Genomic DNA, 27494 nt, shown 5'->3' with positions numbered 1-27494 from the left:
ACTATTAAGTAGCAAAGAATCCTAGTAAAATTATGGAGTCCAACTATTTTTAATTTCTTAAAATATTTTATCTGTCATTGTTATTTTATGTGTATGAGTGTTTTGCCTGTCTATATGTAAGTACACCTGTGGGTGCAATGCCTGTGGAGGTCAGAAGAGGGCATCATATCCTCTGGAACTGGAGTTATAGATAGTTGTTAGCTGCCATGGAGTGCTGGGAACCAAACTTGGGTCCTCTGCAAGAGCAGCTAATGCTCTTAGCTGCTGAGCCACACCTCTCCAGTCCTGATTCCAACTATTTTAAGCATTATAATGCTTCCAGGACACTTTTGAACATTTTAACTGATGGTATTTTTTTAAATAAAATCACCAGGGAAAAAAATCTTACTCTTAATACCTAGAAAGGATCTTCTCCTAAGTATCTTGATCACAATTTTTAAGTAGTCAATTACAATTCTCTATAAACTTCTCAATATTAACTAAATTTTTGGGAAGAATTAGAAATTCTTGGAAAATGAAGACAATGTTCTATCACCAGGGGTTGGTATCATTTGTTGAATGAATGAATGAAGTATTTTAACTCGTTTAACTCTCACTGATAGTCTACACTAAATTGTAGCTCAACAGTAGAGCACTTACCTAGCATGTGCAAGGCTCTGGAATTGATCCCTTACACCACAAAAAATTAAAACATTTGAAAAGAATATATATTCTTTTGCTTCTAAGGAACATATTTTTAGCTTGTGATTGTTTCTTCAAGCAGGCCTGTTGTCTCCACCACCACCTGTCTGATCCCCCCATAGTACTGAGATCACAGACACACTTAGCAACCCTCACTTTTTATACGGGTGCTAGGGATTTGAACCCAGGTCCTTTTGGTTGCATAGTAAGTGCTTTCACCCCCTGAGCCATCTCTTTAGTCTTGTTTTTATCTATATTAAAAGCCACAAATCTATCAGCAATTGATAGCTGCTAGGAAAGGGAGAATCAGTTTTCTTAAGGGTGTGATGCCAGGTGGACTGACCAGGCTCCAGGGCATGGATGCACACCTGGGAGCATTTGGAGAACACAAATTAGAATCAAAAGATCTCTGAAAAGAATAGAGGAGATGACATGAGGGGTCATGGGGGTGAGGGTGGGATATGGGGAAGGGATTCTGAAGGAATATAATCAAGCTACATTGTATAAAGTTCTCAAAGAATGAGTAAAATATTATTTTTAAAAAGAATCTCAAAAGCCACAAATCTAAGCCTATTCAGTTTGTAGTACTCTGTAGTACCAATTTCAATGGAGATTTTAGAAAAGTCAATTAAGTAAAATCTAGTGTACAGTAAAGTTTACTCTAGATGAATTGGATGCATTTATTTTTAAACATTCTTTAACTGGGATTCACAAATGCGGACTGTGAAATACTTACCCATCATATTTGTAGTAGCGTGTTGCTCCTGTTTGGTCAAATTCACGGTTTGAGTCTTTTCCTCATCTATTTTGAGCACATGCAGAGATGTTGAACCTTTTCTTTTCTTCTGGGGTTGGTTTGGATTTTTGGGTAGAAAAAAGAATGGTATGGAACAGATAATGGATAACAGTCCAGACACAAGGAAGTTCAGCCACCAGGCGCCAACCCAACGAGAATCCTTAGGAGTTATTCTGATAGTGCCTGGAATAATTGGAACAGGTCAGTGAAAAATCAGTTTGAAATTGGGCAGTATCAATGATCGCTGTCTTCCGGACTGTGTTGAAGCTGTGTTTCATCAACACTACAATGTGATTTTCTCCTTTCCATAGTTTGAGAACTTAGAAGTTGGGATGAGTCTACCATTTGATGACATCTTATAACCTCTGTTGTCCAGGAATCAGTCAAGGTACTATTGTCACAGCCTTCCCTGCCCAACTCATCAAGACGTATGTTTATCTGATGACAAACTGGAGAACTGTCAACACTGGACATTCAAGCCCTCCACAACATTTGAAAGGGAAGGCAGGAAGAGGAATATCCATTGTCAACTGAAAACATCTGTTAGTACCATCTGCTGAGCTGAAGAAAGCACCAGTGGTGAAACTTAAAGTGATTTTCAAGGAATAGAAGGGATTCATTTCATCCCCAGGTTCTGCATCTGCCACACAGAAGGCCACAACTGGTCAAGTGTAGAGAATAGGAGACTGCAGTGTATGCGTCCCTGGATAAGACTCCTATAGTAAACCTCACCCACCTTGTAAGAGCCAGGGGTGGTGGATGACCACAAGGAAACAGAGGCTTTCAGGTTTCTGGGAACTTGCTCATATGAACTTACAGCAATGTTGACAGTATGCACAAGACCCATGAAAATTCAATCAGACAAAAACTCAGCACAGAACTGGGGAAATAGGCCCTAACCTTAGCCAAAGAACTATTGGCAGCTGATCACTTCTGGGTGAGGGAGAGCTGATTTTCTTTAAGGGAGTGACTCTAGATAGGCTGACTAGACTCCAGTGGATAAACTCACACCAAGAGACATCTGGGTGAACAAACTTGGTTTGATAGGTCTTGACACACATGAAAAACTGCATGAAATCCTGTGGGTAGGCTATGGGGGATGCAGATGGGGGGGTCTAAATATGATAAAGATGTTTTGTATGAAATCCACAAAAATTCAGTAAAAATATACATTGGAAAAAATCTTCTTAAGAACTTAGAAGATGCTCTTAGACTTATTCTGCATATCAGGCATTACACTTAGATCAAGACACAAGAAAACTTTTTTTTTTTTTTTTTTTTGGTCTTCTTGAGACAGGATCTCCCTTTAGCCCCAGTTGGCCTGGAACTCGCTATATAGATCAGGTTGACCTCAAACTCACGGATATCCATCTGCCTCTGCCTCCCAAGTGCTGGGATTAAAGGCATGCACCACCACACCCAGCCAAGACACAAGACCACTCTTGATTGAGCTGTGATTTAATTTTTGTTGTATAGTTGCTATATACAAAATTCTAGGAAAATTCACTTGCATTTTTCTACACTAACAACAAACTATCTGGAAATAACACTATGAAAAAAATTTCACTTATCTTTCCACCAAAAAAGCAAAGCATTTAGGAATAAAGTTAACTAAGGTCGCAGAAAAAAAAACCCATAAAATTTAAATTTGTCGGACTCCAGAGAACATTTGCTGATCTTTCAGAAGACCTGGGTTCCGTTTCAGCACCCACATTGTGGCTCACAACCATCTGTAACTCCCATTCCAGGGGAATCCAACACCCTTTTCTGGGGTCCTTGGACAACCACTCGCATATGCACATACACACACAGAGACACATACACATTTGTGATGGCTAATCCTGGGTGTCAGCTTGACTGGATCTGGGATTAACTGAAATGGAAGAGATCTTCTTGATTGGATCCTCTGAAGCTGGAAGGTACACCCTAAATGTGGGTGTTACCTTCTGATGGCAGCCCATATAAAAGGCCATGGCAGAGGAGAACACCTGGCTTCTTGCTGCTTGCCTTCTCTCTCGCTGGTGAGTTTGTCTTGCTGCTGTAGACTGAAGACTAGCTGATCTTTTGGAATTCATCAGACTTTTAGTCCCAGATTGGGACTACTGAGACATCCAGCCTTGTGGACTGAGAGACTACAGATTCTCAGCCTCTCCAGTGTGGTGCAGCCATTGTTGGACTACTCGGACTCTATCCTGTGAGCTAAGCTGATAATCTATATCTATCTATCTATCTATCTATCTATCTATCTATCTATCTATCTATCTATCTATATTCATTCTACCAGTTCTGTTTCTTTAGAGAATCCTGATATACACACATAAAATAAAGTAAATATTTTAAAAAAGTGCTAAGACTTCCAAATATTGATGAAAGTGAAGCCATAATTAGACATCCCACGTGTATAGACTTAAAACTTAATAACATTAAATGTCCATAGTCCAAATTTATTTACAAATTTAATGCAATCTCTATTAAAATCTGATGGTATTTTTACAATAAAATGAAAAATTATAAAGCTTATATGATGCCACAGAGAACCTCATATAGTCAGAAATAGTCTTGAGGGGCTTGGAAAGATGGCTCAGTGTTTAAGAGCACTGGTTGCTTTTCTAGAGGACTTGAGTTCAGTATCCAACACCCACATGGAGGGGGATGATCTTCCATAACTCCAGTTCCAAGGGATCTGACTCCCTCTTCTGGCTTCCATGGGTACCAGGCACATATGTAGTACACTTACATACATGCAGGCAAAACACATAAAAATAAAGAAAATGTTTTTAAAAATATCTTGAGAGAGATCAAAACTGGAGTTCCCATATTTTCTGATTTCAAAACATATTTCAAGACCATTATAATCAACAAAAGATGGAACTCTCATCAAGAAGTATCTACTAAGAGTACAGAATATAAAGTCCCTTGTAAATGTAAAAACATAAGTAAGCACTTGACCTTGAACAGGGGCCACAAATCTATCATGGTCAAACAGATTTGGGGTTTAGACTGTTTTGCATATCATATTTCGATGTGATTTATCTAATCATATTTCTTCTATAATCAATCATGCAGGCAGGCTTTAGGAAACATTGGTGAAATTATTGGTCTATCTACATGCTAAACTCTTACCAAACATTTTATCAGGAACATCATAAGAATAAACAGTTCTGATCTAACTAATCATGGCCTGCCAAAGTAGTTCCTTTGTTTTATACCCTGTCTTAAAAAGAAGAAATTTTTACCTGAAAATCTGGATTTCTTGAAAACCAAACAAAAGATTTTGTCTACAGTGGGCCCAAATTTCTTCAAAGGCCAGTTGTAAGTGGCCCATATGCTTTTGGGTACGTGAAAGAGTCAGTTTGCCATTACCAATTCTTTCCAGTCTGCCCACCACACCCTAACTCCTGTAACTGGCCCTGAATCTCTTTGCTCATGGTATTCTTTTGGTTTCTTTAGGCATTGGCACTTGTCAGTGTACATGTTATAATAATTTTTTTTCACACATGATTGAATAAGGGAAGATGCAAGAAAATCCTAACATTTGGTCATAGCCAGCAAATTACCAAGAACTCTAGCATACTATGAGCAATTATTTTTAAATGTAGCAGTGCATTTTCAAAACCACCACCCTAAAGATCTTCACCAGCTATGTCTATAATCAGTATTGGAAATAGTGATGAACTTCAAAGTGAATGGAGAGAAAGAAGAGAATGAACCCACACTACCCATGTCATATGTCTTGATAGAAAGTCCACAGGTGGCTTGCTTTAGCATTGTGTTGAAAACACTTGGAAGCTTGGTCTACTGGGATGGTAACTCTATTTTGGAAATAAATCCTTTGATGTGCTTAAGAGTCCCACTGAGATAGGAAATCAGATTTGTTTATCCACAAACACCAATCATTCAGATATGTTAAAACAGATATCATTCTGTGATGATCTAAAAGAGAGTGCAGATGAGTGTCATGTGCTTGGTGGTTAACAGGGACATTTAACTTCCAGCCAACAGTGAGCCAGTGAAATAGGCTTCACATTTTGGATGAGACTGTATGAACAATGTTAACAGGAAGGGAACAGAACTCTGACAAAATAGATGTAGGAAAGTGTGACACTAGAGGACTTTCTAAGAGTTTCACAAGTAGTAGGCATGGTTACCACAAAAAGCACCTGCGAGAGAAGAATGAGAAAGAAAAAAAGTAAAATCCTAAAGATAAAAAATATGGCAAAAAAACCATGTGTCTAGCTCTGAAGAGCTTGGCTCCTTTCTGTATGTAGTCTGGTGTGAAGTCAGTGAAGGATGTTACACAGGGGATGCTATGGATCAGATTTGTTTAGGGAGATTTTTCTGGACACACAGGCCAAGAAAGTGACAAAGAGGCTATAGGAAACAAAGTGAGTTTTAGCGTGCAATTATGAGCCCATATTTTGCCATCTTGAGTGTAGGTGATTATTAAGCATTTGAAAAAAGAAAAAGAAAGATGAGCAAGTACTAAAAAAATCAAATAAAATAGAAAGCATCCACTAAAAATAAATTAGGTAGAAACTAACTATGTTCATGAGCCAGAGAAACCAGATTATAATTAAGAACTAGAGAGTGGAGAATTGAGGCATCTACCTAATTCAGGTTATTTTTTTTTAAGGTACTTGACGGTGAAGAAAAATAGAAAAAAAGAAAACCAGCTACAAGTTGTTTAAGGATATAAAAATCATAAATGTGGGGTTGGAGAGGTGGCTTAGCAATTAAGAGCACCCACTGCTCTTGAAGAGGACCCAGGTTAAATTCCCAGCACTCACATGGCCGCTAACAACCATCCATAACTCCAGTTCCAGGGGAATCCAGTGCCCTCTTCTGACTCTGCAGGCACTGCATGACTTGGGTGCACTTGCATACATGTAGGCAATACACTCAGACACATAAAAATAATAAAGTATTTAAAAATCATAAATGTGCAAAAAGACTACAAAGTATGGAGAGCATTTTCTGAAGATAAAGAGAGACGTACGGGGAGCCATCAGGCAAGGGATGATGGAACTAGGTTTTAGAAGATGCGGGAAGAAGGAGTCTAACCCCCAGGATGGACGTATTAATGAAGATGAACATATTCTTCACTGGGTCAGGGGAGAAAAGTTGATAGGCATGATACAGATACATTTGTTAGAAGGAAGGTTGGAGTTGAGGAGTTTCTACACTGTGGCCTCTACTCCTCAGAATTATGAAACTTGCTCTGTGAATGAAGAGAAATGTACAGATGTCATGTGCCTTCATTCACTTGTATCCTCTGCCAGGACCTATAAAGGTGATCAGAACTAAAGTATATGATTGGAAATGCTCAAACTCCTCCATCTAGACACCAACCCAACAGCCCCACAGCATCTTCCGAAACATCCAGCTATAAATCTTGCATTTCAAAATGTAAACCAACAGCTAAAACATGTCATTGATTTGACTGTGTGATCAGTTTTGTAACAGGAACACATCAAATTGTTTTTGGAGCTGGTAATCTCAAATCAGATTGTTAAAAACTGCCCATTTTATGACTTGAAGAAGCATGGCATCGAAATATGAAGTTTGTTTTATCACGGATGCGAATACATTTTCTCCACTTGTGATTTCAAAAAAAAAATACTAAGCGAAGGGCTATGGAAAGAGTTAAAATGGTAATTTGGAGGAATAGGGTCAGGTATTTGAAGGACACTCTTGTTCTCTTGCTGTGATCGTACTTACTCAGGTCTACATATCCAATGTCCACATACATTTGAGCAAAGACAGATGACATCATAAAGCCAAGGATGGGACCGATCATTGCTACTGTATTCAAAGTACCTGCAAACATTACAAGAACACATAGTTCTCATACAACAGGTTACAAAAGGGAACATTGCACGGTGTATTTCTACAAATAATTTTTTTCCTAGTAAAAGAACTAACTCAGGAACTCCAGTACTTGAAGGTTAGACCCAGAGAATGTAAGCATTCAAATTAATATTTTTCTGTACATTACCTATGTATATCGAAGAGTGTCCTTTTGCAAAATCATCAATATAAGAAATTCCCAGTGGCATTATAGGGGTTTCCCCTATTCCACGAAGCATGTTACCCATCAGGACATAAATCCATGTATATGACTTGGATTCCTTTCCACAGCCTGCGTAAGTAACAGAGTGTTTTGTTTTCAACATTTATTACAGTGTTGCTACGATGAGGAACTCAACTAATTTGGACAATTAATTATTCCTGGGATGTTGTAGAGCTTGTTTTTTTTTTTTCTTTTTTTCTTTCTTTCTTCTACGTTTTCTAATTTTAAGTGATCCTACTCAATTTTCAAAGTTAGGAAAAAAAACAGATAAACACAAAGAACACAGAGAAAGCAAAAATTATCTGAAATCTCTCTATAAAAATAAAATAATTTAGTGTTTTGGTGTATTTCGTACTTTTGGATTACATAAAATGTGCTTAAAAGTTCCTACGCATATGTTACAGTTAAATTTCCAGTTTGTATATAACTTGCCTTTACAATTAACTCTGTGCTAGGGCAATTTCCCTATTTGATTTTTCTTTGCTATCTTTCAGGTCAGGATTCTAATCACTGCTAGTGTTGTGAGGAATAACAGTTTCAGAATCTAGCCAATCATATTTTTAATCACAACATATTCCAATTTTTATTTCCATTACACAGAGATGCTTGGCTACAGTTGTAAATTACTCTTCCTGCAAGTTGCTGACTATAAGATTAATAGGTAATAGCTGAATGACAATTAAGTACATAAATATTACTTTTCTTCAATATATATTTAAAACTAACTTCCAGAAACAGTTACAAATTTATAAACCTCCAACAATACTAAAATACTAAGAATTAGTATTTTTATACTAAATTAAATACTAAAAATCTTTACTTCATCTCATTTCTTTTACTTTTAATCTTTCTGTATCTAATATGATAGATTGAAGAATCATATCATAAGTTATAATGATAATTTATGAGTTTTATTAGAATAGTTTAAAAATCTTAAATCCAAGTAATTATTTTCTATTTTTCATGAAGTAACATTCCCCTATTTACAAAGTTAGGTGAGTTCTTGCTGCTTTTTAGCTTGCTTGATTTGTTTGTTTATTGAGACGGGGTCTTACTGCGTGGTTAAGGTTGGCTTTCACAATCCTTTACTTCCAACCTCCCATGTACTGGAATTACAGACATGTGCTCTCATACAGCCAGTTCCTGAAGCTTTGTTCTTTGCCAACTTTGTACTGAAATAATCCTCTTAATCACTTCTTGTTGACTTACCAACTTCCCATCTACTTCTGAAAGTCATTAATGTGTATGTTAGTATTGTGAGTGTGTCTATATGTCAAGGTCAAATAATTTTCTTATTTGCATTTAATCAAATTTTCATAATATACTTTACAGAATTTTTTATAGATGTAGTATATTCATCAATTTTAGATTATTTTTCACGGCCACTGTTAATTCTTACCTTTTCCCAGTATCTCAGGTGATGTTTCAGTGAATGACGAAGTTTGATTAACTGAGCAGGTTAATGTTGAATTGTCCAGTGGACTAATGTCCATTTCTGCAGAGTACCTATAACTATAACAACATCAATAGACTTGAAGTTTTCCGTATCTACTGAATATTTGTGCTTTCCTCAGAAACCAATTTCCCCTTAATTCTCTTCTGTTCTCTGAATTGCAAGACTCCTCTGACAATTTTCCAGTCAACATTTTAGGAGCAATATTATGTAATGATATAACCAGAAGGTCCATTGAGTAAGGTCATTCAATGTCATTTAGGCCAGGTAAGTCATTACTTTGATGCCCTCCTAGGACAGACTAACTCTGGTTAATAGGAAAAAAATCTCAACTTACCCTTTTGTTTTGTAAACTGCTATGTGTATGTGATCATCCTTTTGAGTTATCTTTAAAGATGATCACAGTATAAACTTTCTGGTAAGTTGTGATGATGTTTAATAAACTCAAGAACAGTGCTTTCAAAACTGATCTATAATGCATGCTAATTCATCTGCCTTTTCTATCAACCCATCTGATTTTCTTTCATGGATACACGTGCACACACATACTAATGTCCAACTCTTCAAAACTTAAATTCCGATTCACTTAAACTTGACAGTGGAGAACTTAGTAGAAACAAAGGAGGCAGAAGGCCAACTGCTGCTACTCAGGAAACAATAATATATCCTGTTGCTCCAAGAGTAACCACAAGGCATTCTGCTCCATTTTAAAACTGGAAATAAAACAATAGCTTCTATACTAAGGGAATTTCATCCTTTCTTAGATATGATATGCTAATATACATGTAAGCCCACTACACAAGGTCCTGAATTGTCAAAGGAAAAGGACTTCATCAGCTTTACTTGAAGGTTGGGAATGAGGTGGATTTGAGATATTGCTGTGGATATGACATGTGAGATGAAGCCTAGTGGTGGATAGAAGTTTAACAGATGGACCCAGGAGGATAGCATTCAAAGCTGTGGAACCAGCACATGTAAAGGTAAAAGATACTCATGTTTGGAGAATTCAGCTTTAACACATGGTGATAAACTGTGAGGGGTGGAAGGTGAGGCAATGATGCATGAATGAGCTGGATATTAACCCACAGGCAAGGCCCTTTAACTAACGGCTATGACTAATAATAAAAATGAATTTTACATCAACATATAGACATACTTACAAATATTTGGATGGCTTATATGAAGGTTTCATGGAACCTTCCATTTATGTTGTGTATTACTGAAGTCTATTCTATAATGCATGGTGGTCTGTCTCCATAACCTGGAGGAGTTTACTGGTCCACTGATAGTCCATGTTCTAAAGTCTGAAAAGCTACTCTAGAACACTGCCAATTTAAAGCAGTATTGGACTAGTGGGATCTGTGTTTAATTTTATCTCTCATCTATCTATCCATCCATCCATCTATTTCTTGAAATATCACCATGGACTTACTGTGTTATCAAAAGGAGGAGGAGGAGGGGGAGGAGGGGGAAGAAGGAAAGAAAGGGAGGAGGAAGATGAAAAGGAGGAGGAAGGGAAGGAGAAAGAGGAGGGGGATGAGGAGGGGAGAGGAGGAAGAGGAATAGGACATGAAGGTAGGAGGGAGAGATGTAGGAAGAGACATGGGGGAGTTGGAAAAGGACATGGGGGTGTATATTGATTATATTTCATTATAAATATATGACACTCTTAGAGTTAAATTTTTTTTTCCTATTATGTGTGTGAGTGTATTGTCTGCCTGTATATAAGTGCAAAGCCTGTAGAGACCAGAAGAGGGCATTGGATCCCCTGGAACTGGAGTTACAGATGGCTGTTAGCTACCATGTGGGTGCTGGGAACTACACTTGGGTCATCTTGCAGCCAGTGCTCTTAACTGCTGAGCCGTCTCTTCAGCCCCTTTCAAAGGATCCTTTTAAAGGGAGATAAATGAAAGTCTGTTACTAACTTATGAGAAGGGCACAGACAGTTCAGTACTTACTATCCCATGAAGAAATGCGGCAAAGCAGTTAAAATACTTCCAACTCCCATAATGAAACAACCGATTCCAATGAGCTTGGGTCTGTGTAGCTTAGATCCAAAGTAACTCACAAATACAATAACAAACAAATTTCCTATGCAGAAACAAAATCATATCAATTTGATTCACTACAATAAATATAGACTGAGTCTAATTTTGTGTCTGGTAGAATTGAAGTCCCCAGACTGGAGAAAAATAAAACCCACACCATGCCATGTGGCACTTTCTCAAGTTTGATTGACAAGGTGAGACTCACCTGCATTAAACCAAACACTGAAAATTGTCCAGGGTTAATAATATACAGAATCATTTTGTTTTGTTTAGTTTATTTTTCATATTTTAAAATTGTGTGTGTGTGTGTGTGTGTGTGTGTGTGTGTGTGTGCGTGCGTGCACCTTGTACGGGCGTATGTGCACTTAGGTGAAGGTACTTGCAGAGGTCAGAAGAGGACATCCGATCTGGAGCTGCAGTTACAGATGATTATGAGCTACCCTACATGGGTGCTGCAAACCAAACGTGTTCTCTGCAAGAGCAGCAGGCGCTCTTAACCACTGTGACAGCTCTCCTGTCCGCTTTGTTTTGTTTTTTAATTATCCACTGTTTTTCTTGGAGCCAGTCTCACTGGTTACCAGTGTCACTTTAAACCCCCAGATTTCATCATGTCCCTTCTTATTTGTATCAAAACTCACACCAAATAATGAGTTCTGGGTTGCAAATGAAGATTTGTTTTTTTGCACTGGTCTATAGAAAATGTTCTGTAAACAAAGACATTGGATTATTTGGCGACTTTATTTTATTTTTATAAATTTATTTTTATTTTATGTTTGTTTTGCCTGCATGCAATGCCCTCGGAGACCAGAAGAGGGCATTGGATCCTCATGAACTGGAGTCCTGGACAGTTGTTAACTGCCATGTGGGTGCTGAGAACTGAACCCGGGGCCTCTGCAAGAGCAGCCAGTGCTCTTAACCACTGAACTGTCTCTCCAGCCCTCATTGTTCAGCAGTTAGTGAAGCAGATTTTATATTTGAAGAATTTGAAGTCGACTAGATTTTATTAAAATGAAAATTGGCAGAGAGATATCTTCCTAACCTGAGAGAAAAGCCTTAATTAATGCATTTGTTCATTCATTTCTGTCTGGCATTATTTAGGATCCTAATATGAACCTGTCATGGTATTTACAGCCAGAACTATTATAAAAATAAATCATGTTATGTACTAGTGGTAAAAACATACGAGTAATGAAAATAGATGGATGGGCAGAGGGATTGCTAGAATTCAGATAAGCAACTTCAATGAATTAAGGGCATCAGGAAAACTTTCATGAGTAAAGACCATTTGAAGTGTAATGTTGATTATAAATGATCCAGCTTAAAATGTGAAACAGAATTCTAAGTGGAGAAAGTCACCATCAATTTTAACTCACCTGGAGTTATAGGTATGACAACGAATGGAGAGTAACCAAGATTTGGCAAATATTTGGTAGAGAAAGATGTGACACAAAAATATTAAAATGAACTAGCAGAAAAGAGATGAAGCAACAATTAAGTAAGAAATAAATTAGAAGGAGAGAGTTTGGAAAAATCTAGTTAATATTTTTACAGGTATAAGAGCATGTTGCTTTTACAAAATAAGGACCAGCAGTTGAAAAAGGATAGAACAGTAAAGTATTGTAACCCAGAACAGAAAAATACAAAAATTTTAAATTTATATGGTAAGACAGAAAACAGCAGTAGATGTAAAGCAGATTGGAGAAGGTTGCCACAGAGTCACCAAAGGGCAAGACCCCCGGGTGCTGGTACCAGAGTATTCAAATCTTGATGCCACCTGTCCAGGGCTCAAGCTCTGAGCACCAAGCATGTAAACTAAGCACCTAGAGCTATTAGAACATAGGTATTTTAAGATTTACTGTGTTAATGTGGATATGTGCACTGAATATGCCCATGGAGGCCAGAAGAGGGTGTTGGGTACCGTGGAGCTGGAGTTAAAGTCGCTTGTGAGATGCCCACCATGGGTGCTGGGAATGGAACTTGGGTCCTCTGGAAAAGCAGCATGTGCTCTTAACTGCAAAGCCAACCTTCCAGCCCCATGAAGAGGTTTTTGAGCATGAAGCAATATTTCTTTAAATCTTAGGGCCTAGAGTTTTAAGTGTCTTGGTCAGTAAGCCTAACCTAGAAGGCTCTGGCTCTCGGGAGTTCTGGGCTGCCATCCTCAGGGTATACCTTGTCTATTCACAATTTCTACCTGGGCAGAGTCAAAGAGGTCTCAGCCAACCATTTCTGACAACATGAATATGATAGTAAAGTAAACACACTTCCAACCAGCAGGAACTCAAAAACTACGTTGCACATTCAGTTCAACCTGGGAAATAACTACTTGTTAAAGATCTAATAAAAGAGAAGATAAAGACAGATTAAAGACTCCAGTAAGCAAAGGGACATACTCTGAATGAATGTTGAAAACACTGTAATACTAAAATTCTAGCTGCTTTCACCAAGACAGGGAACTAGAGGGCCAGAGAAACTGCTCAGGGGTTAAGAACACTTGCTGCTCTTCCAGAGGACCTGAATTTGGTTCCCAGAAACTATATCTCACAGCTCACAACAGCCTGCATCTCCAGCTCCAGGGGATCTGATGTATTCTTCTGACCTCCATGGACACCTGCACACACATACACATGCATACACACAGATACACACACATGTTAAAAAAATAAGACAGGGAAGTAAAAGATTGAAAGATACATAAGGTATCATAATAGCCTCAGAATCACAAAAGTTCAGTATTAAAGAGCAATGATAGATTGGTCTTCCTTCATGTAATTACATCTTTATATTTTATATATATATTTTTTTATTTCATGTGTATGAGTGTATTGCCTGCATGTATGTGAGTGCACCCGTGTTGTTCAATGCTGCAGAGGTCAAAAGAGGTCTTTGGATTCTCCTGGAACTGGAGTTAAGGATGGTCGGTAGCCACCATGTGGATGCTGGGAATCGAACCCAGGTCATCTGCAAGAGCAGTCAGTGCTCTTAACTGCTGAGCCATCTCTCCATCCCCTCATGTAATTACTTTTAAAATACTGAATTAAATATCCCCTGAGTAGGGTCTGGAGAGATTGCTTAATGGTTAATGGCATTGGTTTGATTCCCAGAACCCACATGGCGGCAAGCAACCATCCTTAACTCCAGTTCCAGGGGCATCCAATGCCCTCTTATGACCTCTGCAGCATTGCACGACATGGGTGCACTCACACACATGCAGGCAATACATTCATACACACACACACACACACACACACACACACACACACACACACAATATAATAAAACGTTTAAATAAAAATAAAATAAACAGCAAACTTGTAGGAAATATTTGAAATCTACTAAGAGCTATAAAGAGCAGAAGTGATAAACTACCAATTCACAAAAGAAGAATCGTGTTTAGTAATTCCATAGAGTTTTGCTATTGTAGAAGAAAACATTAAACTCAGAATGAAGACGCAAAAGTAGTACCTTCCATGTTGTGAAACAAAAATACTTTCAACCTCAGAGAGTAAAAATCTAACATAGAGAGTTCCAAAGCTCTTCTTTGCTGTTTGAATCATAGGAATTACAATTCCCTCAACTTCTCTTCACATCCAGGGTACCTGGAGCGGGGGAAGGGGGAGTTTCACTCACAAGTGTTAGTTCGGAAGTGATGGGTCTGTGTGAAGTCAGTGTTTCAAACTCCTGTTGACATAGCGGGCTGGTGGGTATACCTTCTGTGTCTTTCAGTCTTTCAGTTTCCTGACTTAGTTTTTAAATGTGTATGTATATGTATCTATTATATACACATAAGATTTATATATTATATATGTATAATATTATATATATGTATATATATATGGATGTACTCAGAATATGTCAGATCCCCTGGAGCGGGAGTTACAGGCAGTTGTGAGCTCTCGGATGTGAGTGCCTGTAACCAAACTCAGGTCCTCTGGAAGATATTTAGCAGTACTATTGGTCTTTACTCTTATGTACCGGTAGCACTTCTTTCCCAAGATATGACAACAGAAATGTCTCCAAATATTGCTAAATTGTCCGTGAAGGAGAGACTTACTCCTGGTGGAGAGCCACAGCTGTAGAGCATGTCTGAAGAGTGTTTAACTCTGCAAGTCTGTTTAATAAAATAGAAATAAACGTTACCAATTTCAAATCCTCCGTCGATCAAACCAGCAACAGAAGACGGTATGTCAAATCTCCTTTCTATTTGAGTGATGGAACTTTTCATTATGACTCCACCTAATGTCTTACAAATACAGCTGAATGAAAGGGCTACCATAAACATCTGTGAAAATCAGAAAGAAAGAAGGAAAATGGTTGATCAAAGGAGAACATGATATTTATATGGACATAGAAATAAAATAGATTTTCTTCTTTACTTAAAACACTATTTTTAGTATAGAAAGCCTGTCTATATTTCCTCTAGAGCTGGCGTTTCTTAGCTCCTTTAATGTCATCACTATAGATGAAGTATCACAGTCTAACTTGGTTATTATTACAGCAGTAACATTAATATTTTTGGATCATAATCTGATTTATAAGAGGCTAGATAATCTCATTTGGTCATCATTTTAAGCTATTCTTTGCTTCAAGTGGACAGCAGGGGCCAATTGCAGGGAGTGGCCAGATATTTTCAAATATATTGTTTGCAGGAAGCGACCTGAAAATGGAAATTCGAGGAGTTCAATGGAGGCTCTACAAAGAGCACAATGACTGATGTTCACTCTAAGGGCGGTGGCTAGCAATACATTAATTTTCATTTTATTTGTAGCATTTTAAACATTTTAATTTGCTGGTGTATCTTTTCCACCCCATATCCACATTCATAAGTAAGTCCTTTTTACTCCATTATTAAAATGTGGCCATACTATGGAATGTGAATTTGTGTCTCCACAAATCCATATGTTGAAACCCTAATCACACGTTGTGATGTGTGGAACTGGGGCTTGGGGCTCTCGAAGGTTGAGCCTCATCGTGGAATGAGCACCCTAATGACAAGAGGAAGGATGGCTAGCCCTACCACTCTCTGTCAATAGGAGGATCATCACCTACACATCCAGAAGACTACTCTCACCAGCACCCAACTCTGCCAGGAACTTGATTCCAAACTTTCAGCCTCCAGAAATGGGAGAAACAAATTTCTGTTGTTTATGTTGCCCAGTCTGCACAGATGCCCAAGAGAACATGAACTTTAGAAGGAGGTGGGATATGTGTGCAAAGTATTGAAAGGCAAAAAGTAAATAAATAAACTTACCATCTAAAAATACTGCAGTCAACAAAACTATCCTTCAAAAAATCAAGGAGAAATCAATCACAAAATGTGTGGAAGCTTAGGTTCTCAGATTTGCCCAGCAAGAGAGGCTGGAGGGAAAATGGCAAGTAGCGACAGGTAGATGATAAACATAAAGAAATAATAAAGTGTACAAATCCCCAGGTAAAGACAAAGGTGTCAACATAACACACTGTATTATTAAAATATAGGCAAGTCAATCACTTACCAACCTGGCATAATTTTTAAGGGCCTAAAAAACAATTATAACATAAATATTTCAAAAGGTATGCAAAAATTGATCATTTGTGTCAATAACATAACAGAAGGACAACAGGCATATAAAAGGCAGAGCTTTCACACATGATTGAGCTTATTATCATATTAAACTAATTTTCATATAATTGCAATTCTAACAACAAAGAAGGTACCTAATGTACACAAAGGGAAAAGATAAAGAAATAAAAACCTGTCATTACAAAAACCTGTGAATCCAAAGAAAGAGGAAAATACTGGAAAAGTGAAGAAAAAAAATCTGCATCACAGAAAATTAATTATCAAAGTAGCAACAATAAGCCCTTTCTCATCAGTAACTACTTTAAAAACAAAGAAATTAAGCATACCGAGGACACGCATAGACTGGTCGAAAGGATAAAAATCAAATGCAACTACAAGGGAGCGATTGCATTACTGTATCCAAAGACAGGAGTAGTAATCCCCTTTGAGTGTTAACATGGAATTATTTCCGTAGATACCTGATGATAATTATTAAGTAGGCTGCAATATTTTCTAAAGCCTATTTGGATCACCTTAGACTTTCTTCATGATCAAGAGACAGACAGATGGGTGGGGGAGGAGAGATTTGCTTTATCCATAAAGACAGACATAAGATAGAAAAGAAAGATTTGGAAAAGAGTCTCTATTCAAACAAGAACCTAGAGAGAGCAGAGCGAGCCATGCACCCAACAAAACAGACCCTAAACAAAGCTTGTCTTAAGAGGCAAAACATAAATAAAACAAGGTCAGTGTACTAGGAAGTTACAATAATTATAAATATGTATGCACTTAACTTTAGAACACCCAAGTACACAAAGCAACATGGGGAGAAATAAATAGCAAGAGTAGAACTCTTCAGCATCCCGGTCTCTGCTGTGGAGAGATCAAACAGATGTAAAATCAACTAAGATACAGAAGAGTTCCAAACTAGAGACCAATCAGACCCAGCAGAGAACTGGGAATGCTTCGTTGAATATCAGCAGACGACATAATCTTCTCAAGCAAAAACAAAACATTACCCCAAATAAAGCACAATAGGCCACAAAACATGATCTAACAATGTGTGTGTGCATGTGTGTGTGCATGCATGTGCGTTTGTGTGTGTACCTGTATGTGTGTTTATATGTGAATGTATGTATGTGTGTGTTTGTGTGTGTGTGTACAGGTGTGCGTATATGTGCATATCTGTGTATATGTGTGGATGTATGTGTCTGTGCGTTTCTGTGTGTATGTGTATAGGCCAGGGGACAGCTTTGGGTATTGTTTTTCAAGTGCTGTCCACTTTTTGGTTTGAGACTGTCTTTCACTGGTCTGACCTCATCACGGAGGCTTGGCTGGTTGGCAAGAGGGCCCCAGGAAGCCTCCTGTCTCCACCTCCCCAGTGCTGGGATTACAGTGCATGCTGCCACACCTTTCACCTTTCTCTTCTATTTACATGCGTTCTGGGAATTGAACACAGGTGCTCATGCTTGCAAGGCAAGCACTTTACCAATGGAGCTATGTCTCCAGCCAACAACAGTTATAACAATAAGAAGTAACAATTATCTTTATTACTGATAGAATGAAACTAGATGGCAGGATAACAGGAGGAAAGTGCTCAGATGAGGGACTCATGCACTCCAAAGCAACCAACGAATTAAGAAGAAAATTTAAAGCAATGTAGAAAATACCTGGGGATAAATGGAATTAAAAACACAATGTTTAAAACTAATTGGGACAGGGGCTGGAATGATGGTTCAATGATTAAGAGTGCTGGCTGCTCTTGCAGAGGATCCAGGTTCAGTTCCCAGTGCCAACATGGTGGATAACAACCATCTGTAACTGGGGCTGGAGAGACGGGCCAGCAGTTAAGAGCACTGACTGCTCTTACAGAGGGCTTGGGTTTGATTCTCAGCACCCACATGGTGGCTATGAACCATCCTTAACTCCAGTTCCAGGGGAATCCAAAGCCCTCTTCTGACCTCTGTGGCATTTCATGACACGGGTGCACTCACATACGTGGGGCAATACACTCATAAGTATAAAATAAAAATAATAAATAAAATAGTTTTAAAAAACCAACCATCTGTAACTCTAGTTCCAGGGGATTCAATATCCTCCTCTGGCCTCCACAAGCATTGCATGCATGGGTGCATTTATGTATATGCAGGCCAAACCCTCATATACATAAACTAAAAGTAAATAAGTAATAAAAAATAAATGGAACACAGTGAATACAATGCATAAAGGCACGTTCATCATGTTTGGTGTTTATCACTAAACAGCAGCCAGATCTCAAATAATCAATCTAATTTTGCTTCTGAGGGGACTAGGAAAAGAAGAATAAACCAAACCCAAAGCTATGAAAGAAGAGGATGTTGCAGTACAGAGGAAATTGGAAATGAAAATGAGACATTATGATGGATACTTCAGAAATACAGACGTATTGGGACTATTGTGAAGAATTAGATGCCAGAAATAGGAATAGAATCCTAGAGGCATGTAATCTACCAAAATTGAACCATGAATCAACAGAATATTGAACACCCACGTAGCTAGTGAAGACAGTGGAGTGGTGTAATATCTCCACCCACCCCCGGAACATTAAAGTGGTTAAGGAGAGGCCTAGAGATTTTCACTTAAACAGTGGAGAGAGTGCCTCCAGGGCAAGACCACACCCAGCTAAGCCTTCAGCTAGTGAAAGGAAACTGTTTCAAGGGCCACTGAAGAGAACAGCTTCTAAAATGGATCAAGCAGGCTGGGGTCCATCCCAAACTTGCAGTCAAACTTGGCAGTGTTGTTCACCCAGTGCTGGCTTTAGAGGCATGAAAGATGCAAGAGTGAAGGGGTCATTGGTCCTTCCTCCGCAGCTTCAGAGAGCCACGGAGGCCAGGCGGCGTGCATACAGGAGGCACTGCTAGGCCACTAAGTGAAGCTGTAAAGGTGAATTCTAGTTGGCAGTGGAGACCCCAAGAAGACATTCATGATGGCAGAGCTGTGAGGTATATGCCAAAAAAGCTGCATAGAGGGAGCGGTACCAGCCCAAGAGAGAGCTCTGTTTCAAACAGCAAAGCTAGAGAGGCTGAGCCATCTAAGTCCCTTGGAAGTAAAGTCCCAGAGGTTGGACCTGGAGCTACTGGATTTGGTGTTTGCCCTGCTGGTTTTTTATCTTGTTTCGGTCCAGTATTTCCTCACTATGCCTCCATTCCTTCCTTTTGGAATGGCAATGTGTATTCAATTCCACTGTATGTTTGTCTTTTGATTTCACAGGGGTTTACAGTTAAGCAATTGCCCTGAGTCTCAGAGGAGACTTTGAACTATGGATTTTTGAGTAATACCGAGACTGGTAAAGACTATGGGGAAGTTTAAAGTTGGACTAAATGCATTGTGCATTTTACATGGTCATGAGCCTATGGGGGCCAGGGAGTGGAATGTAGTGGTTTGAATGAGAAGGTCCCCCATAGGCTCCAAGTATTTAGGCATTTTGTCCCCAGTTGGTGGCACTGTTTTGGAGGTCTTAGAAAGTGTGGCCATGTTGGAGGAAGCACATCACTGGGGGAGGGCTTAGACAGTTCTTAAGCGTTGCTGGATCTTGAGTCACTATCTTGCTTCTTGTGCCTGCTTGAAAATGTGAGCACCTAGCTTCTGCTCCTCCTCCAGTCACTTCTGCTTCCATGATGGACTCCTGCCCCTTTGGAACCCTAAGCTAAATAAACTCCTCCTTTTATAAGTTCCCCTGGTCATGGTGTTTCTATCACAGCAACAGAAAAATAACTAATACAAGCATCTTTTCATGTAAGAAACACAGAATAACTATGAAAAGCATGGAGTTACTTCAGTAGGGAAGCCATTTATGAAAGCCCATTGCTACCATACTCGACAAGGATACGGGAGGCATGCTGTGGAAGATGAGAAACAAGGTAAAGTATGCTAACTACTAATAGTCCTGCAAGATGGCAAAGAAGGAGAAGGGGGGGGAGGGGGGAGGGAAAGGAAGGAAGGAGGGAGGGAGGGAGGAAGAAAGGGAAAAAGAAAAAGAACAAAATTGTCTAAAATTCACATGAACTCAATGACCAAAGTAATCTTAAGCAGAAGGCCATGTCTTACCCTTTCTGGTTTCAATATATATGACAAAACAATATTAATTAAAACAATATCGCAGCTATCTATCTATCTGTCATCTATCTGTCTATCTGCCTATCTGCCTACCACCTACCTACCTACGTACCTACGTACCTACCTACCTATGTAGATGGACATGGTGGTCCACACCTGTAATCCCAGCTACTTGGGAGCCTGGGTAACATAGCAAGAACCAACGAGCTAGAAGGAAGGTAGAACAAAGAGAGATGGTATACATGGGTCAACTGAATAGTATGGAGAGCCCAGAAATAAATATTTGCACCTGTACAAATGATCTTTAATACGAGTCCCAAGGTTGCACAACAGTGTTGGGAAATCCAAATTACCAAATTACCACATATGACAGAATAAAGTTGGACTCTAATTCATCACATGAAAATTAACTCAACATGGACTAAAGATTCAAATATGGGACCTAACAAATTATTAAAGGAACAAACAAGGGGGAGACCTTTGTAAAAATCTTTATTTCATTATTATTATTTTACCTTTCTCCTCCTCCTCCTCCTCCTCCTCATTAGTGTGTGTGTGTGTGTGTGTGTGTGTGTGTGTGTGTGTACACCCTGGCATGTGCAGAGGTCAGAGGACAACTTTGTGGAGTTGGTTCTGTCTTTCCACCTTTACATAAATTCTAGGTATCAAACTCAGGAGAACAAACGAGGGGGAGAGCGTTGTATAAATCTTTATTTTGTTATTATTTTTTTGTCTTTTTCCTCCTCCTCCTCCTCCTCCTCATTTGTGTGTGTGTGTGTGTGTGTGTGTGTGTGTGTGTGTGTACACCCTGGCATGTGCAGAGGTCAGAGGACAACTTTGTGGAGTTGGTTCTGTCTTTCCACCTTTACATAAATTCTAGGTATCAAACTCAGGAATTCAGGCAAAGAGGGAAATCTTAAAGGCACTGAGTTTAACAATAATTTCTTAAATGTGATACTAAGAATACAACCAACAAAATAAAAAACAGACAACATGAAACAAAATCTTTCCCACATAAAAGGAAACAATAGAGTGAATGTATAATCTGTGGTTGTGGAATTGTAGAAAATAATTGCAAATCATATTTGTGATAAGGGAATAAAATCCAGATAGAATAACTGGATGATATACAATGCAAGAACAAGACTATGAACCAGTTAAAAAAGTAGCAGTAAGATTTGAATAGACATTCCTCCAAAGTTAATATAAAAATGGCCAATAAGCACATGAAATATGCAATGTGATTAATTATCAGGGAAATTCACACCAAAATTACAAAGAGCAATTTCCTTAGATCCCTCAGGGCAAGCATTGCACAAAGAAAAGGAAATAAGTGAGAATTTGATGCTAGATAGTGGAAATGTACAATGGTGTAGCCATGGTGATTCATCTGAAGAGTGCTTGCCTAAGAATCCTTTGGGAGTATGTGTTAAAAATACTCAAAGTGGGTTTTTAAGAAAAGACATAGCTCATGTGTGTTTGTAGGAGCCAAGAGGGGACAGTAATCCACAGCTCCATTGTGAAATAAATCAAGAACCCATGATGTGTGCATGCAGTGGACTAGTGTGCAGGTGTAACAAAGAGAGAAATCTCATCACGTGCTGAAATGTGGATGAACCTTGAGGTCATGATGTTAAACTAACTAAACCAGTCAGAAGAGGAGAGATTCTGCCTGATACCATTCCTGTGAATTGTCCCAAGGAGTCGAGTAGAAGGGGATTGTTGGGAAGGAGAGAGGTTTCGGAAAGAGTGGAGGAGGGATGAGAGACGGAAATGGAGGGTTAAAATGCCCAAAATTCAGTATATATTTATTGAGTTGTCAAAGAATAAACAAAGAAGAAAACAATTGAGAAATAGAAAGCAGAAGATTGTTTCCCAAGGGCAGTGGGAATGGGATTGTTCTTCAGGAGATACGGTGTTTCAGTGGCTGAGATAACTGCATATTACAGTTCTAAACATATATGCACTAAACACGGGTGCACCTAATTTCATAAAACAATACTACTAGAGGTAAAGTCACATACTGACCCCATTAAAATAATAGTGAGAGACTCAATACCCACGCTCATCAACTGACAGTTCATCCAGGCGAAAAAACTATCAGAGAAACATATAAATTAAATGGCGTCACAGATCAAATGGACTTGGAGGATGCCTGCAGAACATCCCATCCAAACACTACAGAATCCACACTCATCTCAGCAGCCCATGGGACTTTCTCTCAAATAGATCATCTGTTAGGACAAGTCTTGACAAACGCAGGAAGATTCAGACAATTCCTCATAGTCTACCTTATCGTAATGGAATAAAACAAATCAACAGCACATTTTTCTTTCTGAGTTTGAGTTTCTTTCTTTATTGCCCTTTTTAAATTTGGTAAATGACATCATTTGTATTTTCTGCTGACTGAAAGGTTTGGAATTCTTTCTCCATTGTTTTTAAGTGTGAAACAATTTATTGTGTGCTGTTCCTCCCTCTATCATTTCTAGGTCTTTACTTGGCATCATGATGATAGATAGGAATACTTTCATGGTAATCTGTACCTTTTCTTTACAAGAGCAAACTTACTTAATCCTCATAATCTTTTGAGGTCAATTTCATCATCACATTTTCCATCCTCCCCCCACCCCCCCATTTTATTGACACAGGTTTGTTTACCCATTGACCTCAAATTCCTGGCTCCAGTGACTCTCCTGCCTCAGCCTTCCAAAAGCTGGAACTACAGTCATGTGCAACCAAGAATGGTTCTATTTTTTCTACTCTAAAAGGACTCTAAAATTCTGCAATTTTATAATAAAGCGTACCTTTCCAAAGTTGTCAGAGGAACCAAACTATTCTCTTAATGAAAAGGAAATACATTGAATCAAGTTTTTAATTTGTATAGCTTCAAAATTATTTGCCCTTCCACTGACATGTAAATTTGACAAGTATATCTTTTAAAGGTGGCTCAGCTCTAGGTATCTTTTTCTTCTTAGCTGATTATTGCTAGGTGAGAAAGCTGATCTTCTTGAAGGGAGGGACTCTAGATAGGCTGACTAGACCTCAGTGGATGAACTTGGACTGAGGGATGTCTGGGGACACTAACTTGTCATAATAGGCCTTAACACAAATTTCAGAATGCATAAATTCCAGTGGGGGGCATGGGAGAATGCCAGTGGGAAAGGGGGTATAAAGATGATTAAGGTGTTCAGTATGAAATACACAAAAATTCAATAAAAAAATTTACAAAAATTATATATATATGTGCATATGTAATCATACACATCCATGCTCATGCCATTTCTTAATCTTCTGTGTTATATTCTAGTGAACACCACAGATTAAATTTCCAGTGCCAATAATTTACTTTTTAAAAATGTATTCTTTGAAAGTTTCATAGAGTACATTTTGATCGTAGCCACCTTCCCTCCCTCCCTCGCTCCTCCCAGATCCACTTCCTCCTCCCCACCCTCCCAACTTTGTGTCCTCATTTTTTTTAAAATCAGTCAAGACCAATTTGTGCTGCCGTATACCCTTGGGTGTGGGTACTCACTGGAGGATGGTTGACCTACTAGGGGCCACACTTAAAAAAAAAAAAAAAAAACCTGTCTCTCCCTCTCCCTACAAACTTATTTATTATTTTTTAATTATATGTGTGTGTGTGTGTGTGTGTCCATGTGTGTCTGTGTGTGTCTGTGTGTGATTATGTGCATGTGATCACAGGTGCCCACAGAAGCCAGAGACACCAGAACTCCCTAGACCTGGATTTGTATGTAGTGATGAACTACCAGGTGTGGGTACTGGGGTCATAACCTGGGTCCTCTACAAGAGTACTGAAAAAAAAAAACCTGTCTCTCCCTCTCCCTACAAACTTATTTATTATTTTTTTAATTATATGTGCGTGTGTGTGTGTGTGTCCGTGTGTGTCTGTGTGTGTCTGTGTGTGATTATGTGCATGTGAGCACAGGTGCCCACAGAAGCCAGAGACACCAGAACTCCCTAGACCTGGATTTATATGTAGTGATGAACTACCAGGTGTGGGTACTGGGATCATAACCTGGGTCCTCTGCAAGAGTACCATGTACTCTTAACTGCTGAGCCATCTCTCCAGCCCTCAGTTTTTAAAAAGAGATTTATTTCATTTAAATATGCACATTTGTGAATGTGAGTGCAGGTGCCTAAAGAGACCAGAAGAGAGCGTCAGATCCCCTGGAATTGGAGTTACAGGTGGTTATGATCCATTGGATGTGGGTGCTGATTATAAAAAAATAAGTAACACCCAGTTTCTCCCAAATAAAACTGTAAATTGGTTCTACCAAAAAGAGAGGGATAACAGATATCGACTCAATGGCCACAGTAGGATCCTTCTGGTGTTTGGGGGGGATAGATGAAGGTATAAAATAAGTTTTAAAAATGAATAAAAGAGGGGAAAATGTTGAAACAGATTGATGATGTGCTTTATCTTAGTCTTACGTAACCTGTAAAATGATCACTAACAACCCTGTTCTTAATGTGGAGCTTAAGTTCAATCAAAGAGTTGTATTTCTAAAGCTTTACAAAATGGCCAAGAAAGAAGATGGTTGAAATCTCCAGTGAAACGTATTGGAACACTGACACCAGAGGAGAGAGGCTGAGCTTTTTTAGTGACGTCTCAAACAGAGGTGAAATTGCTCGCTGTAGCCCAGTGGGTTCTAACTATGAGGTTACTGATACTGAGAGAAGTCAAGTCTGTATTTAGCTGCAGTCGTGGCAGAGGCTTATTTATTTGTTATAGCAGGAATTCTGGACTTGAAGGCAGATGAGGTCTCCAGGTTTGCACTGGGTCACACTACAGTTTGATTGCTTCAATTTCTTTGAACCTCGATTGACATCCTCAACAAACATTTATTGAGCAACCGCAATGCAATACAGCATCTGCTCTGTTAAGCTTTGGTGTCGAGAGAGGCACAGAGGAACCAGGACAGCAAAAACAAGGCATGAACAATGCACTAAGACTAGCAGTCTGGTGGGGACGGTGAGCCATGGTGTACGATGACGGTTTAACACGGACTGAGCGCAAGGGCTGCCGTGAGTTTATACCATTATGAAGTGCACTGGAAGAAAGACAGCTGCCCACACAGGTGAAGGTTTTACAGACGCAGTGATGCATAGCTGTGTTAAATCTATAGGGGGGTAAAAGGCATTAAAGAAGAAATGACACATTTAAGGCAAAATGGGGAGCAGGTAAAAAACCTCTCCGTGGTGGAGGTGCACTGGGTATTTGAAAAGCAGGCAGAAAGAATACCCTGTGCAGTAAAACACAGAGGCAGGGAGACACGCACAGCATGGGAAGGCCAATCTGCATTTTATTTTATATTTTTAAAGACTCGTTTTTATTTTAAAATTATGTATATGTGTTTCTGTGTCCATTGAGTGCAGTGCCCATGGAGGCCTGCAGAGGTCGTCTGATCCCCCTGGAGCTGGAGTTACAGGCAGTTGTGAGCCTTCCAAAGTAGGTATTGGGAACTGAACTCTGGTTCTCTCAAAGAGTAGTACACACTCTTAACTGCCGAGCCATCTCTCCAGCCCCAATATGGATTTTAAGTACAACATAGAGAGAGGAAATGGGAACCAGTGAGATGATTCAGTGGGTAAAGTCACCTGCCAACAGGTCTAATGACCTGAGTCTCATCCCTGGGATCCACGTGGTGGAAGGAAAGAACCAACTCCCCAAAACTGTCCTCTGACCTCCACATGTGCACCATGTCATGTGTGCCTTCAGAGAGAGAGAGAGAGAGAGAGAGAGAGAGAGAGAGAGAGAGATTTTAGAGACAGAGACAGAGAATGAATAAATAAGTAAATAAATGAATAAATGTATTAGTTTTTCTAAAAGTGTGATCTAGAATATGAAAAGCCATGAGTCAACTCTGACAGCCATGAAGATGAGATATGCAAAGAAATCTGTTACTGAGTGAGCTCATAATTTATTTCTAAATAAACAAAGGAACAGAGCTGTAAAGAGAGCTAGCGTTTCAGATACCTGGTGAGCTTTCAGAGGAAGGCCAAAAGGCTGAGGGCAAACATGGCTGTTGTTTTCTGGTCTCTACATCAGAGAGCTGTGTGTGAAAATGTTGACGTTAGAAGTAGATGGAGAATGCAAGGACCAGTGGGCACAGGCACCAAGGCACCATACTGGGTGCTCAGACAGATTTGCTTAGGGGTATTCTGTGCCTGGCCAAACGGAGCTCTTATGGCTAATTCTTCTTGAATTTTTCACATATTTGTAATTTTTACTTTCTGCACATGCCTGTGATCAGTTTTTATTTGATCAGTTTGAATCAAATATTACGTGCTTGTGGTCAGCATTCTTCTTTCCTTCTGTCCTTTTGTGTTGATACCAGCAGATGCTTCTGTCATTTGCTTCCATTCCTTCCACAGGTAAGTTTAATATGATCACATTTTATTTATTTTTTGTGTGTATGTGTGTAGACCATGGTGCATGTATAGAGGACAACTTTGCGGGAGTCTGTTCTCTCCTTCCTGGGGAGCTTGAACTCATGTCGTCAGGCTTGGTAGCAAGTATCTTCCCTTGCTGAACTATCTTGCTGCCTTCCTTTCCTATTTTAATGTTCAACAAATGCTGAAAATCTCAGGTCAAGAAGGTCCATTGAATACCCCAAAAGAACAATGAGGAAGAACTGACTCATATAATTTTTAAAATATTTTATTTATTATTTTTATCTTTTTATTTGTATGTGTGTATTGCCTGCATGTAGCTAAGTGCACCCGTGTCGTGCAATGCCCACAGAGGACAGAAGAGGGCATTGAATCCCCTGGAACTGGAGTTATGGATG

At 39.0% G+C, this 27494-nt stretch overlaps 1 protein-coding gene and 1 pseudogene across 1 annotated transcript in view; both read right to left on the bottom strand.

Moving 5' to 3' along the window:
* LOC103748814 (solute carrier organic anion transporter family member 1B2-like) overlaps positions 1 to 27494 on the bottom strand; it is a 63008-nt gene that overhangs the window by 23663 nt on the left and 11851 nt on the right. The window contains exons 2-7 of the mRNA XM_008851601.2: positions 15186 to 15327; positions 10959 to 11091; positions 8947 to 9059; positions 7473 to 7616; positions 7196 to 7294; positions 1418 to 1660 (exon numbers count right to left, since the gene is read on the bottom strand). Of these exons, the coding sequence (XP_008849823.2) occupies positions 1418 to 1660; positions 7196 to 7294; positions 7473 to 7616; positions 8947 to 9059; positions 10959 to 11091; positions 15186 to 15327 (874 nt within the window). The remainder of the gene's footprint in view (positions 1 to 1417; positions 1661 to 7195; positions 7295 to 7472; positions 7617 to 8946; positions 9060 to 10958; positions 11092 to 15185; positions 15328 to 27494) is intronic.
* Positions 11656 to 11767, bottom strand: LOC115067442 (annotated as a pseudogene).

Source organism: Nannospalax galili, unplaced genomic scaffold (assembly GCF_000622305.1).
Source record: "Nannospalax galili isolate Female #2095 unplaced genomic scaffold, S.galili_v1.0 scaffold1086, whole genome shotgun sequence".
NCBI classification, from domain to species: Eukaryota; Metazoa; Chordata; class Mammalia; order Rodentia; family Spalacidae; genus Nannospalax; species Nannospalax galili.
Note: the sequence above shows the minus strand (reverse complement) of the source record. Positions and strands in the feature narration are given on the sequence as shown.